This window comes from Schistocerca serialis, chromosome 5, assembly GCF_023864345.2.
Source record: "Schistocerca serialis cubense isolate TAMUIC-IGC-003099 chromosome 5, iqSchSeri2.2, whole genome shotgun sequence".
NCBI classification, from domain to species: Eukaryota; Metazoa; Arthropoda; class Insecta; order Orthoptera; family Acrididae; genus Schistocerca; species Schistocerca serialis.
In genome coordinates, this window is record NC_064642.1 from 145,276,820 (window position 1) to 145,291,818 (window position 14,999).

Here is a 14,999-nt window from a genome sequence, read left to right on the forward strand (position 1 = left end):
CCATGGTATGGTGACAGTGAATCATGAGCATCGGTGCAGCCAGAATGTGTGGACTGGAATAATTGGCGACCATATTTTGGGACCAGCCTTCCTTCCAAGTCGCCTAACAGTACGGAACTATCGGCATTTCTTGCGGGTGACTTTACCTCCCCTGCTGGAAGAAGTGCCAATGATGATTCAAAGCATTGTGTGGCTGCTACATGGTGCTCCAAGGCCACCTCACCATTAATGTCTGGACACTTCTCAGTCGTGTCTTCCGTGGTTGGTAGATGGGATGAAGGGGTCCAGTTGTATGGTGTACTTGTTCATCAGACCTCAACCCATGCTATTTCTGTTTATGGGGCCAACTCAAAAGTATCATGTATGCAGAGCCACTGGAGCAGCATATTCGTGCTGCCTTTGACACTGTTCGGATGCAGCCTGGTCAATGTGAATGTGTGAGACACAACATGCTACAGTGTGTATATGCATGCATTGAGGCACATGGAAATCCTTTTCAACTGTAACTGTGGCTGCTGGTACAGCACACATCAGACCGCAATCTCTGTAACAAAGTTGGATTGAATAACTGGTATCTAGCATGGAACCATGCATTTCCAGACATAAGTTCATTAGATCTTTTTTGTTCCGTATCCTCTCATCGATCAGTCCCTAGAGTTTGCACATGGTGGAAAAAAATCACCCTGTATAAAGGAATTTGTTGCACTTAGCATTAGCATTTGGTTTATTGTAGAGGTAAATCCAATTATTTTGCAAGCTTCCTCTGCAGAGTTCTGTTTTTGTATCACTGATCAGTCTTCATGTTTCCTTAATCTATTCTTAGCAGTGCATCCCACCAAATGGTGTAATTTAGCTTACTCTGTGTCATAATCTGATAATCCGTTGCCAGTAGGTGAGGTCCATGTTGTTAACAATGTACATGTATGTTCTGTATAAATATTTTGTTTACCAAGTTACCACTATTTTAGCTAATTTAGTGTCATAATTTGTAATTGATACTAAGTAACAACTGGCTTGCAGAGACTCCACAAATTATCGTTTGTTGTCTACTGAAATTTAATGCTTTTATTTGAATGTGTTTCAGTATGACCACCATGAATTTCCTGGTGTTGTTCCGCGAACATTTATTGGTCCCATAATAATTTCTGTATTGTCTTCACCCGTAGTGCTAATTATTCACATACTTGGGTTGAGCAAATTTTGGGCACAGTATGTTGGTAAGTAATTTTTTCCTTCTTTTCTATGTATGAGTGTTGATATTTCTAGTCTGCTACCTCAGTTACTGCTTTTTTGACTGTTGACTTGTGCGGCAGTGCAGTACAGTGCACTTCCTGTGTCGTAGCTTTTTTTAAATGTAATTGTTGACTTTGAAACTTTTTTCCTATAGTGCGAGCAGCTTTGGGCCTTTGTGTTCTGGGAGCCTTCAGAGTATTTCAAAATACCATACAATCGGAATTTGGACAGCAGTTTACAAGATGGTTTGTTGCCATTGTTGTGTCGCAGTACCATTTTATGTACTATCTTAGTCGACCACTTCCTAACATCATGGCACTTCCTCTCGGTAAGAAAATAAAACAATATTTCAGTTCAGTCGTATAGGATTAAGAGTTATACTGTATTGTACATATGAATTGGCACACTGTTGTGCTGTAAAAATGTTGACCTGTTGTCCATTACATAATATTTAAAATGCCACAATTGTAAGTCAAATTTCAATTGCTCTTCCAGAGGCAGAAAAATGTACTCGCAGTGCCAGTGCCTGCAGTGAAATGTTGAATGAAAAGATTTTCCAAGAACTCTCTTCCACTTGAGTAATTGTGACCTAATCATGAGTTATGTTAGTTCATTACTCATTCAAGAATGTAACTTCCTGAAGTAATGCATTGCAGTGCTTTATTGCTTCCCAATGCCAGGTAACTGCAACATCCTCTTACAAGCCACCATACCACCAGACCATTTTTCTTTCGTTGTACGTAACCAGCCCTGGCTCAGAACCTGCTTCTATGCAGTCACATACCTGCTTGTTAATCAACCACTATAGGAAATGTCTTAGACTAACAGTGAGTTCAAATCTCCATCTGGCCATGTAAATTGAGGTTTTCCATGCTTTCTGTAAACAACTTAAGGTGAATAATGAGGTGGCCCCATTGAAAGTGCATTGTCAGTTCTTTTCTTTATCCTTCCCCAATCCAAGCACAAGCGCTCCATCTCTGATGACACCAATGTTCTTTCCTTCAACAAAATAGTCCAAGATAATTTAGAACTTTAAGTGTAGGAGCAGGATATCTTTCTATGAATAGATTGTAATTAGTGGGAACTGAGTGGACCATATGCATTAGTGCACAATTGCAGATTACTGTTTGCAATTTGACAGAAGAGGTGGATTGCTGGTTCTACCAATTGTGGTTCCCAGCCCCAGATTGTCAGGTAGGGTTCGAACATACCCCTGGTAAAGGCCAGGCCCAAAGAGGGGTGATTACCTGAGCTGTTACCTTCCCAAATTGCCAGTTGGTCCCTCTGCCAATTGTTTGGGAGGTGTGAACAATCACCCAAGGTGGGTGAGCCCCACACCGAGGGGCACCTCCAGTTGAAGGAGCGCACAGTCAGAGATGCTAATAGTTGTGAGGGATTTTCTCAAAATGAACCAAATGTCTTCTTCTCAGTCTACGTCTACTAAACATAAATGGAAACAGGCTATCGATTCAGAGACTCTCCCAGCTGTACCTTGATTCCTTGTGGTTTTGCTTACTGAAGACGGTCAGTCTTTGCTACAGTTAATCTGTTTATTTTCCAGAAAGTTGTTGATGCAGTTGCAGGCCCTGTGAAATCATGCTTTCATTTATGCAATGGCAATCTGCCTTTAAAGACTACTCGTGATTCTCAAGTACAACAGCTGCTCGGAGCTTTTCTCCTCCACATCTATCCTGTTTGTGTCAAGGCGTATCAAATGCTGAATTCTTCATGTGGTATTATTTACACTAGGCTGCTCGATTCTCTGATCGAGGCAGAAATCCAAACTTACCTCTCTCCTCATGGCGTCATTGCAGTCCGTCAAGTGATGAAAAAGGTAGATGCATCGTTGGTGCCCACGTGCCCTCTTTTTCTCCAATTTGATAAAGTTATGCTTCCATCAAAGACAAAGGCAGGCTATGAGGTTATCACAGTCTGACCATACATTCAAAAACCGATATGCTGCTACCACTGTCGTCTTTTCAACACACACTACTATCCTGAGACACCCGGCCAAATGTGTAACCTGGGGTAGGTAAGCTCACGAGTCCACCTCCTCCTCGCTGCTGTATCAACTGTACAGCTTCTTCTTGAGTGTGTCCCACGTATCTTGATGAGCGGGCCATCCAGGAGATCCAGTGAAAGGAAAAAGTGTCTTACTCTGTTGCTCGCAAGTTGTTGGCTAGTCAGAATTCCTGCAGTTTACCATCTGGCACTTACACTATTGTTCTTACTACATCTCGCACCATGAAGGATGTGGCCATGCAGACGTGTGACCTCAAATTCAGCATCACAGTTGTAAAATCCCCCAGTGTCACAGTAGCATCCCTGTCTCCTTCTCCTGCAGCTGTGCAACAAGCCATCAGATTTTCACCTCATGCGCTGATATAATCTACTACATAGGTGGTGGGCCAGAAAGGATAGAAGGAATACTCAGAGAAGACTTTTTATGTCCCTCCACCCAACAAACCCCTGAATCATCATCTGCCAACTGCAAAGGCTCCAAGAAATCAAACAAGGGCAAACGGTCATCTCCTTCACTGACTAGGAGATCCTCTTCAACAGTGTAACTGCGTGATACCCTCACCTGGGTGACCTCCGTGTCACTGGTGCACATTGCCTGCCGTTTTTCTGCCCAGGACTCTGCAGACCAACCTAGGGAGAATGCTGATGCCTCTGTAGATCTCATGGAGCAGGATCCTCCAGCCTCTGCACCCTGTAGCAGAGAGTCTTCAAAGGCTGTCACTCAGCAGCAACCGAGGTGACACCCCTTCATGTTTTCGCTCCTCCCCTTTGATCCTCATGACTCTCCTCCAATGGAACATTCAAGGCCTTAGATTCAACAAGGAGGAACTGTGGCTGCTCTTGCAGTGGCAGCGTCCTCTTGTTCTCTGCCTTGAGGAAACAAAATTGCATCCTCATGACCGCTTTGACCTCTCGCATTTCTTTCCGGTCTGTTTTGACCTTCCCCTCCCTGAGTATGGCATTCCATCTCAAGGGGGTTTCATGTTGCTCATGTGGGATGATGTTCATAGTCAAACCATCTCCCTGAACACCTGGCTTCAAGCTGTTGCTCTCTGCAGATCATGGTCTCGCGGTCGCATTCTCCCTTCCCAAGCATGGCGTCCCGGGTTCGATTCCCGGTGGGGTCAGGGATTTTCACCTGCCTCGAGATGACTGGGTATTTGTGTTTTCCTCATCATTTCACGATCATTCATTCAAGTGGCGAGATTGGACTGGGCAAAGGTTGGGAATTTGTAAGGGCGCTGATAACCGCGCAGTCCCACAAACCAATCATCATCACTTTTTCCCTTTATACCATTTACATCCATCCATCATTCGGTGTCACCAGGACAGACTTTCTCCAACCTGTTGGGCAACTCCCTTACCCCGTTTTGCTGCTTGGTGACCATCTCAGTACCCGTCAGAGAGGTGCACTCTTGTCTGACTTTGTCAATCAGCTCAGCCACATCTGCCTTAATATTGGAGCACCCACGTTCCTTTCAGACTCCATACACACCTATTCCCATTTGGACCTCTCATTTTGCACTGCCCAGCTTGCTGGTTGTCTCGAGTGGTCTGTTCTCTCTGACAAATACTTGAGTGACCATTTCCTGTGTGCTGTCTGTTTGCTGACTCCTACCCCGCCTACGTTCAAACCCAAATGGCAGCTTTCTGAGGCCAACTGGAGGCTTTACTCCCGCTGGTGACCTTCAACAAAGAACCTTTTGCAAATTGTGGTGACAAGATTGAATACCTTACCTACGTTTTCATTACTACCGCAGAACGTTCCATTCCTCAAACTTCACCTTTACCACACTGTTTCCCAGTCCCTTACTGGACTGAGGTTTGCGTCAACACAAAATGTGTGCGAAGACGAGCTCTCCACATTTTTATCCATCATCCTAAGATGGCAAATGTGTTCATTATAGACAGTTGCATGTGCAATGTCATAGTATTCTTCGGGCTAGCAAGAAAGCTAGCTGGACTTCATTTACTAGTTCTTTTAAGAGTTCTATTCCCTTTCCATCATATGGACCAGTCTCTGATGGCTTTCTTGGACTAAGATCCATTACCCAATTTCTGGCCTGACGGTAGCAGATGATGTCATAGTGGACCATTATTTTGCGGATATTTCGAGCTACACTCACTGTCACCCTGCCTTCCTCCATTGGAAACAAGTGGAGGAAGCTCAGGTGATACCCTTCTCTTCTCAGAATCATGAGTGCTACAGTGGTGCTTTTACTATGAAGGAGCTAGATCATGCTCTCATTTCATCCTGATCCTCCACCCCTGGGTCAGACGATGTTTATGTTCAGATGTTGCAGCCCCTTTCTCTTTCAGGCAACCACTTTCTCCTTCATACGTACAATCACATTTGGGCAGATGGCACATTTCCCAGATCCTGGCATGAAGTGAGTGTCATACCCATACCTAAGCCCAGTAAGGACAAACACCTTCCTTCCAACTACCACCCCATTTGTCTCACTAGCTGTGTTTGCAAGGTGATGGAATGTATGATTCATGCATGGCTGGTATGGTGGCTCGAGTCTCATAATTTACTAACCACTGCACAATGTGGATTTTGAGAGCGCTGTTCTACAGTTGACCACCTCATCACTTTGTCAACCCATGTCATGAATAGTTTTCTGTGGAAATATCAGACTGTGGTCATGTTTTTTGATTAGGAGAAAGCCTACAACAGCTGGTGGAGGACTGGTATCCTCTGTACTCTCTACATGTCGGGCTTCAGAGGCACCATTTCCATCCGGGAAAAGTGTGTGCCTCAGGGTTCTGTCCTGAACGTCGTCATCTTTGCTATCACCACTAACCCTGTTATGGCCTATCTCCAACTTGGCATCTCCAGTTCCCTTTTTGTTGACGATTTTTCCTTTTATTGCAGTTCTCCATGAACTTGTCTCCTTGAGTGGCACCTTCAGTGTTGTCTTGATTGTCTTGACTCATGGAGCATTGACAAGGGCTTTCACTTTTCCACTGACAAAACATTTGTAAGAATTTCTGATGGTGCAGACAGTTTCTTCCACTGTCTTTACATCTTGGGCCTGTTGCTCTTCCATTTGTTGAAACTATGAAATTGCTGGGGCTCATGCTTGATAGGAAATTTTTGTGGTCCTCTCACGTGTCTTACCTGGCAGCCCACTGTACCGGACCCTCAATGTCTTACGTCTCCTCAGCGGTACTTCCTGGGAAATGGATCAGACCACTCTCCTCCTTTTGTACCAATCCCCTGTCCATTTGTAACTAGACTATGAGAGTTTCATTTATACTTCTTCATATCCATCCATCTTATGCTGTCTCAATACAATCCATCATCATGGCATCTGCTTGGCCACTGGTGCCTTTTACAGGAGCCTGGTTGAGAGTCTGTATGCAGTTGCTGCCGAACTCCCACTGTCATGCCGATGTGATGTTCTCCTCAGTGAATATACATACAGTTCATCTGCCTTGCCTGTCCACCCATCCTGTGCCTCCTTCTTCAATGATTCCTTTGACCACCAGTATGGGGTGTGTCCCTCTTCTCTGCTACATTCTGGAGTTCACGTTTGGCTATTGCTCCGGCAGCTTAACTTCACGCTATCTGCCACTTTCCCAATGGATGTGAAGCCTTCACCACCTTGACTTCATGCAGTGGCCCATTTTCACCTTGGACTTAATTTGCTTTGTAAGGACATCACTCCAGAGTTGCTCTATCAGCGTAAGTTTATCGACCTTCACACAGAACTTCACAATAGTACCTTTATGTATATGGATGGCTCTCGGACTGACTGTGATGTCGGACGTACCTTCATCATTGGCACTGACATTTTTCAGTATCAGCTTCTGGAAAACTACTCAGTATTTATAGCAGAGGTTTTCACCCTGTATCAGTCCACGCAGTACATCTGGTGATACAGGCTTTTTCAATTGTGTCATTTGCCCCGAGTCTCTCAGTGCCCTTCAGAGCCTCTGTGTGCTGTACACCGTCCATCCCTTAGTGCAACGGGTCTAGGAAAGCTTTCAATTGCTCACTCTTGATGGAGCCATTGTGATGTTTATGTGGGTCCCTGGTCACATAGGTCTGATGGGAAATGAGGCCACTGGCACTGCTGCCAAGGCTGCAGTCCTTGTACCTCGGCCTGCTAGTTCTTGCATTCCCTCTGATGATATCTGTGTTGCCGTCTGTCAGTAGGTGGTGACACTTTGGCATCATCACTGGTCTTTCCTTCATGGGAACAAGCTACAGAGAATTAAACCTCTCTATGTGGCTTGGCCAATCTCCTCTTGGCCCTCTTGCTGTGTGGAGATCATTTTAGCTAGGCCATGTATTGGACACTGTCGTTTTAGTCATCGCCATTTGTTAAGTGGTGGTACTCCACCACTTTGTGCCCATTGTCACAAATCTTTAATGGTTCCCCATTTCTTGATGGAATGCCCTTTTTTTAACCACTTAAGAGTTATCGGCCTTTTTAGCAAACGATGTATGGGCTGTCAACTGTGTTTTACCTTTTAATCATTTTAGCAGTGTGTTGAAGGCCATTTAATCTTTAGTTTGGGACCTCCATTGTCTCTATGGCATATTTTATGCCCCTTTATCAAACAGAAAGTCTCTGTTTTTAGCTGTCTTTCCTTCCGTTGATTGGGCTTAACATGTAGTCATTTTTAACTCCTTTTCCATCTTCATGTTTTACAGTTCTGTGGGCGTGTATGACCTTAGTTGTTTTTGTGCCCTAAAACAAAACAAACAAACAGACTATGTTGCAACAGAAGTCACTGTCCATTTGAATTACCCCATTTCAATTTACTTTATAGTAATTTACGTCATGTGGTTAATTAATCCTTCTTGGAATTGTGGCTAGTAAAAACTGTGGTTCCAGAGGTCAATACGAGGGGCATTCAGTAACTAATACAACACATTTTTTTCCCCTGAAAGCGGGTCAATTGTATTTAGCATCCCAATACACCATATTATTCCCCATTGTTTTGATTGCAGAAACCTAATTTTCAACATAATCTCCATTCAGAGCGACTGCCTTAAACCACCTTACTGGGAGGGCCTATATGCCCGCATGATAGCACTCGATGTCAGAACCAGTGTCTTGCTGCACCAATAACCTGCCCATCATCCACATACAGCTTCCCACAGAGAGCATTCTTCATTGGGCCAGACAGGTGTAAGTCGGAAAGTGTGAGATCTGGGCTGTAGGGTGGTTGAGGAAGAACAGTCCAGTGAAGTTTTGTGATCTCTTCTCGGATGCACAGACTTGTGTGAGACCTAATGTTGTCATGTAAGAGGAGAAGTTCGTTTGCATTTTTTTGACAGTGAATGTGCTGAAGTCATTTCTTCGATTTCCTGAGGGTAGCACAATACATTTCAGAGTTGATTGTTGCACAATGAGGGAGGACGTCAAACAGAATAACCCTTTCAGAGTTCCAGAATACTGTTACCGTGACTTTACGGGGTGATGATGCAGCTTTGAACTATTTCTTCAGAGGAGAGGTGGTGTGTTGCCACTCCATGGATTGCCATTTTTTTTCTGGTTCAAAGTAATGAATCCATGTTTCGTCCCATGTGATGATGTTTGATAAAATATTTTCTTGATCAGCCTCATATTGGGCAAGCAATTTTGCACAGGTGGTCTTTTGTTCTTCTTTATAGTATCCTGTTAGGTGGTGAGGAATCCTGTGAGCACACATCCTTGAGCACCCCAGCTGGCGGATGAGTCTGGCAGTAGTACCGACAGAGATGTCCAGTTGTGCAGTGCAATGTTTGATTGTCAGCCATCACTCACCTCGTACAAGAGTGTCTGCACATTACAGCATCCCAGAAGCACATGAGATATTGGACAGATTTGCATTACCTTGTTGTGATGACAACACACACTTCGCCCAATAACTCTATAGTTTCGTTCAGTGTCAGGGCCCTGTAGACATTGTGCAAGTGCCTATGAATATCCTTGATGCTCTGATTTTCCACCAAAACAAACTCAGTGACCGCTCTCTGCTTGGAACACATCTTCGTTACAGATACCATTTTGAAGGCTACTTAAAGCACTACCATTTATTGGAACTTCATGAAACGATAGGGGCTGAAGCCGGAATATTCCACAATGTTCCGCAACAAAATTCATATTTTTTCAACCAAAATTGGCTGGGGGAAAAAAAAAGATGATTTGCATTATGTGAACGCTCCTCAAATTTGCTTGTCTGATAAGCTTCCAGTTCCCACCAACTGTTGCCTATAGTAGGATCAGCAGTCCATTAATACACTTGTATGGTGTTAGCTCAATACAATTTTTGTTTCTACTGTACAAAAAGGGTCAGTCATTTTGTGTTCTGTTGTGTTACGTTAAACTGACACCATTAGCTTCATGTAAATATCAGTCTTGTAGAATTAAAAAAGGCAAAAAAATGTGATGTGTTCTTGTGAAGTGTGCTCAAAAATCTTGTATGTTTGATTGTTTTTTGTACAGTTACTGGCCCTTCAATCCATATATTTATTTACTGACTACATAAATTCAAATTATTCATGTTTGAAGATCAATTCTTCAAATCAGATTCATCCACTTCTTGTCTTAGAAACTTAAAATCTTCTGATGTTTTTATGCTTTATTGCCTGTGACATAAATGGTTATCTTTGTCAAAAATTGCATCCAGTAGCCTTCTCGAAACAAAATGTTTAGAACAAGTAACCTGACATTTGACTCAAATTGATAATGTGCTTAGAAATAAAAAAATGCAGAATATTCACATTTTTTGATCGTGGTGTGTGCCTCTGACCCACTCATCAAATCAGAATTTCAGAAACTGAGCTTTTTAAAATATTTTGTAAATCTCCTTTCATGTACACAACAAATGCTGAATTATAGTTTGTACAACACATGCTTTTATAGCTATCATTCGCTAGGTATTTTAAGTACCTTTTCTGTCATAACTGTTTTCCATGTGGTATATCATATAGTGTGGCTTTAGTAAAAAGAAGCTATACTCATAAATAAATAATTTAAGAGTAAGGGAGACCCCCCCTTCACACACACACACACACACACACACACACACACACACACACACACAAAACAATTTGGGATTGAATTTGGCAAGTGGATTGGGGTGAGGTGGAGTTTGTGTCAAGTGGGGTGGGTAAAGGGTAGTGGGGGGAGGGGGGGGGTAATGGAGGGAGAGATAGATAGAGAGAGAGAGAGAGAGAGAGAGAGAGAGAGAGAGAGAGAGGGGGGGGGCAGGAAGATGGGCCGCGGTGGTGGGTAGCTAGCAGAGGGAGGCAGCAGGTTTGCTGGCTAGGGCTGGGAGAGGGAGGGGTGGCAGATGCACAGTCTAGGCATTTGATACACGGGTATCGAAGCCAGTGGGTATGGCACACAACAAAAATGATATGAATTAAGGAGGGGGTGACAGGAAATAAAGACTGTTGGGTGGAGGATGTGCATTAACAGAGTTTGGGGCCAAGAGGGTTATGGAAGCAAATGGTGTGTTGCAAGGATAACTTCTATCTGCGTGGTTCAGAAAAGCTGGTAGTGGAGGGAAGGATCCAGATGGCCCAAATTGTGAAGCAGCCATTGAAATTGAGCAAGTTGTGCCACTGGATGGTCAACTTTGTTCTTGGCCACAGTTTGGCAGTGGCCATTTATTCTGGTGGGTAGCTGGTGGGTTATCAAAACAGCTTGAAAAGTTGTCCAGTGGCTGCAGTGGAGTTGGTACATCCCATGGCTGCTTTCACAGATGGCCTGCTCTGTGATGGGGTAGAATAAATCTGTGACTGGACTGTAGTAACAAGTGCTGGGTGAGTGGATTGGACAGGTCTTGCACCTTGCTCTTCCACACGGATATCCCTGTGGCAAGGGATTGGGAGTGGGAGTGGCATAGGGATGGTTCAGACCTAGATGTTGCATAGTTTGGGTAGGTGCTGGAATATCACTTTAGGAGTAATAAGAGATATACTTGAGTAGGATGTCTCTCATTTCTGGGCATGTTGATAGATAATCAATAGTTCCATTGTTCCAGTCCAGGGTGATACTGGGTGAAAAAGGGGCCATTTCTTTGTAGCTAATTCTTGGGGTGGTGGTGGGAGGATTAGGGGTGGATAAGGATATGGTACAGGGAATCTGTTTTTGGACTGGGTTTTGGGGGTGGACGGGGGTGGGGTGGGGGGGCAGGCACTCGTGAGACCTTAAGCACACCGAGCAAGGAGTTTTTGTCACGGCATATATTCCATTCGGGTTTGACAAGGCTATATGAGTGGGAATTTTTGGTATGAAGGGACGACAGCTTTCAGAATGCAGTTACTATTGGTGGTTAATGGGTTTAGTATGGACAGAGATGTGGATGGAGTGATCAGAGAGATGGAAGTCAACTTTCAGAAAGGTGGCACATTGGGTTGAGGAGGACCAGGTGAAGTGGATAGGAGAGAAGGTGTTGAGATTGTGGATGAATGATGATAGGGGGTGTTGGCCCTGAGTCCAGATCATGAAGATATCAACAACGACCTGAATGACAAAAGGGGTTTGGGGTGGCTTGGAGCATTTGCTCTAGATGGTGTATGAAAGGGTTGGCATTGGAAGGTTCCCTTCCAGGTGCCTGTGGCTCTGCTGCAGATTTGTTTCTATACCTTCCCCTCAACAAAGATGTAGCTGTGTGGCAGCTGTGTGGTAAGCTGTATGAGGAATGAGGTAGTGGATTTGGAGACTGAAGGACATTGGGAGAGGTAGTGTTTAGTAGTGCAAGGCCACAAGTTTGAGAGTGTTGGTGTATAGGAAGGTGACATCAGCAGTGACAATTAGGGATTCAGGTGGTAAAAGGATGGGGATTGTGAGAAATCAGTGGGAACTTGTTAGTGTCTTTGATGAGTGAAGCTAGGTTAGGTGGAGGTGTTGCTTAACAAGAGCAGAAATTCTTTCAGTGGGAGTGCAATAACTAGCTACAATGGGATATCCAGGATTTTTGGATCTTGGGTAGCATGTAGAAGGTGGATGTATTGGGCATTGTTAAGATGAGGAGGGAGATGGGCCTTAGAGAAATTCTGGAATGGACATGAGGATTTCAGCAGGGATTGGAGGTTATGGTGGATTTCCTGGATGAGATAAATCACAGCATTGTCATTGTGTGTCCAGCTGGCACAGTATAGTGGTGTGTGTGTGTGTGTGTGTGTGTGTGTGTGTGTGTGTGTGTGTGTGTTTGGGGGGGTAGGGGGGGGGGCAAGTTGTGTGCATGAGCACTTATGCTATTTGGTGAAAGTCTCCTTTACTCCTAATTTTTTTTTCAATTTGCCCAGAACTTTCTCATATATTGATATTCGCATATGTAACACATACTTTCTATGTTGCTAGACTTAAGAAGTTTCTTTCTTTGTATAATTTATTTTAATCTTTTACAATTTCTTTCTAAATAAGCCCCCTTTTAGGAAAGAAAGTCTGTCTTGTTCAGAAGAGAGCCATCTGAATTAGGAGTCAAGTCCATCCAAGACATCCATGCAAAATCTCAAAAACTGCAGATAGTCATACTGAAGTTGCACTACGTTTTTCTCTCTGTGTTGTTTGTCAATAGGAACTGCTTTTTTGACCACAGAAATGTTAGCCTATCATGACCATAGTATGAGGTCAAAACATCACTTTCATATCAACAGGAAAGTTTAGAGTTTTGTGCAGAAAAAAGTATATTCCTCAAGCACTAAAGTGTTCAACTCACTACTGCCAGACATCAAATTTGTTATGGTGCAACACCACAATTTAGGAGCTAAATGAAGAAGTACCTTCTCAAAATAGTAATAATAATAATAATAATCACCGAGTGAATTTTTTGAAGTAAATGAATATGTGTAAATAGTCTGCTGTATTATAGAATATTTCACCAGTGCTCATACCAAATTATAGACTCAACTTCATGCAAAGTAACACATACCAAATCATTGACAAGTTTTTATGTTCAGGTGTAAGATATATTAATCAGTGTAATGGCTTCATTTTGGCTTGTGGTAACAGATGAACTGTTGCTTTAAGTATGTTTAATGTCAATATTACTACATGAGTATTTACATATTTTTTGTTACATCTTTTTGCTTATACCACTGAACTCTACCTTGTAAAATCTGATCAGTTTCTTATCCTAGCATTTCATATAATAAAAACTATTTTTATATTTTAAGCATAATAATATACATGGCTCCTCACGTAATGCTGACACTCTTAATATTTCATAAACAATTACAGATTTAAATTGAGGTTTTTAATAAGTGGTAGTAAGGAGTGTGTGTGTGATGCATAGCTAATACTTGTAATTTCTGTTACTGTATGTGTGTTGAAGCAATGATACTTTTCTGTGGTTCTGTTTTTGTTTTAATGGCATTCTTTAGCTATCAAAAACAGAAATGTGGTGATATTATGCTTGTCTAATGTTTGTAGTTAAACTATTTTCAAAACTAATGAGATGATGTATCAGAAGCAAAGGGCAAGCCTTTTGCTGCAGGAAAATTCACCTTAAATGCTCTATAAATGTTGTATACTGATTATGATACAATACGAGGTCTGTTGGAAAAGTATCTGACCTTTGGCCGGGAAAAAGAAACTAGCTTACCTGGAGTGTTGGACACTTAACCACCCTCAGAGTAGTTCCCTTGGGACTTTGGACACGTCTCCCGTTGGTGCTGCCATTGTTGGAAGCATGCCGAAAAAGCCTCTTCCAGAATGACGTTTAGCTTGGCTGTCGTTGCTGCCATATTGTCCTCTTTTGTCTGAAATCATGTTCCTTCCAGTAGCCTATTGAGTTTGAGGAACATCAAGAAATCACAAGGGGCCTTATCAGGAGAGTAAAGAGCCTGTTGAAGCATAGGCATCTGGTTTTTCACCAAAACTGTCTGAATCAAGTGCGAGGAATGTGCTGGGGCATTGTTGTGATGGAGACGCCAGTTTCATGTTGACTTCAAGTCCAGTCTCTTGTGGCACAAGTAGGTGATGGAGAAAATCCCTGGAGTACTCATTGCTGAGAGTTTGATCCTGTGGTTTGTACTCAGGGTGTATGAGGGGTGTCTGAAAAGTCCGTGCAAAAATAAAAACTACTTACATGTTTGAGGTAAACCTTTTTTATGTTTTGACATAGTCTCCTTTTAGACTTATACACTTCATCCAACACTGTTCTAATTTGTTGATCCCTGCTGAATAATAGGAATTGTCCAAGTCTGCAAAATAGCTATTAGTTGCTGCAATCACCTCCTCATTTGAATAAAATCTTCATCCCGTCAGCCATTTCTTCAAATTGGGGAACAAATAGTAGTCCGAGGGAGCCAAGTCTGGAATATAGGGGGGTGTGAAATGAGTTGGAATCCTATTTCCATTAATTTTGTGACCACAACTGCTGAGGTTTGTGCTGGTGCATTGTTGTGATGGAAAAGGACTTTCTTGTGGTCCAATTGCCAGCGTTTTTCTTGCAGCTCGGTTTTCAGACGGTCCAATAACAATGAATAATATGCATCTGTAATAGTTTTTACCCTTTTCCAAAGAGTCGGTGAGGATTATCTCTTGCGAATCCCAAAAGACAGTCGCCATAACCTTTCTGGGGGAAGGAATAGTCTTCACCTTTTTTGGTGCAGATTCTCCCTTGGTAACCCATTGTTTAGATTGTTGTTTGGTCTCAGGAGTACAATAATGTATCCTTGTTTCACCCACAGTGACGAAACAATACTTAAAGTCCTGCGGATTCTTCCTGAACAGCTGCAAACCATCCTTGCAACACTTCACACAATTCCGTTTTTGGTCAAGTGTGAG

The 14,999-nt window shown here is 42.9% G+C and overlaps 1 protein-coding gene across 2 annotated transcripts in view; it reads left to right on the forward strand.

The window, feature by feature from the left end:
- Nucleotides 1–14,999, forward strand: part of LOC126480716 (probable Dol-P-Man:Man(7)GlcNAc(2)-PP-Dol alpha-1,6-mannosyltransferase) — a 172,348-nt gene that overhangs the window by 21,341 nt on the left and 136,008 nt on the right. For both annotated transcript variants that reach the window (XM_050103970.1, XM_050103969.1), the window contains exons 3-4: nt 1,085–1,217; nt 1,388–1,561. In XM_050103970.1, the coding sequence (XP_049959927.1) occupies nt 1,085–1,217; nt 1,388–1,561 (307 nt within the window). The remainder of the gene's footprint in view (nt 1–1,084; nt 1,218–1,387; nt 1,562–14,999) is intronic.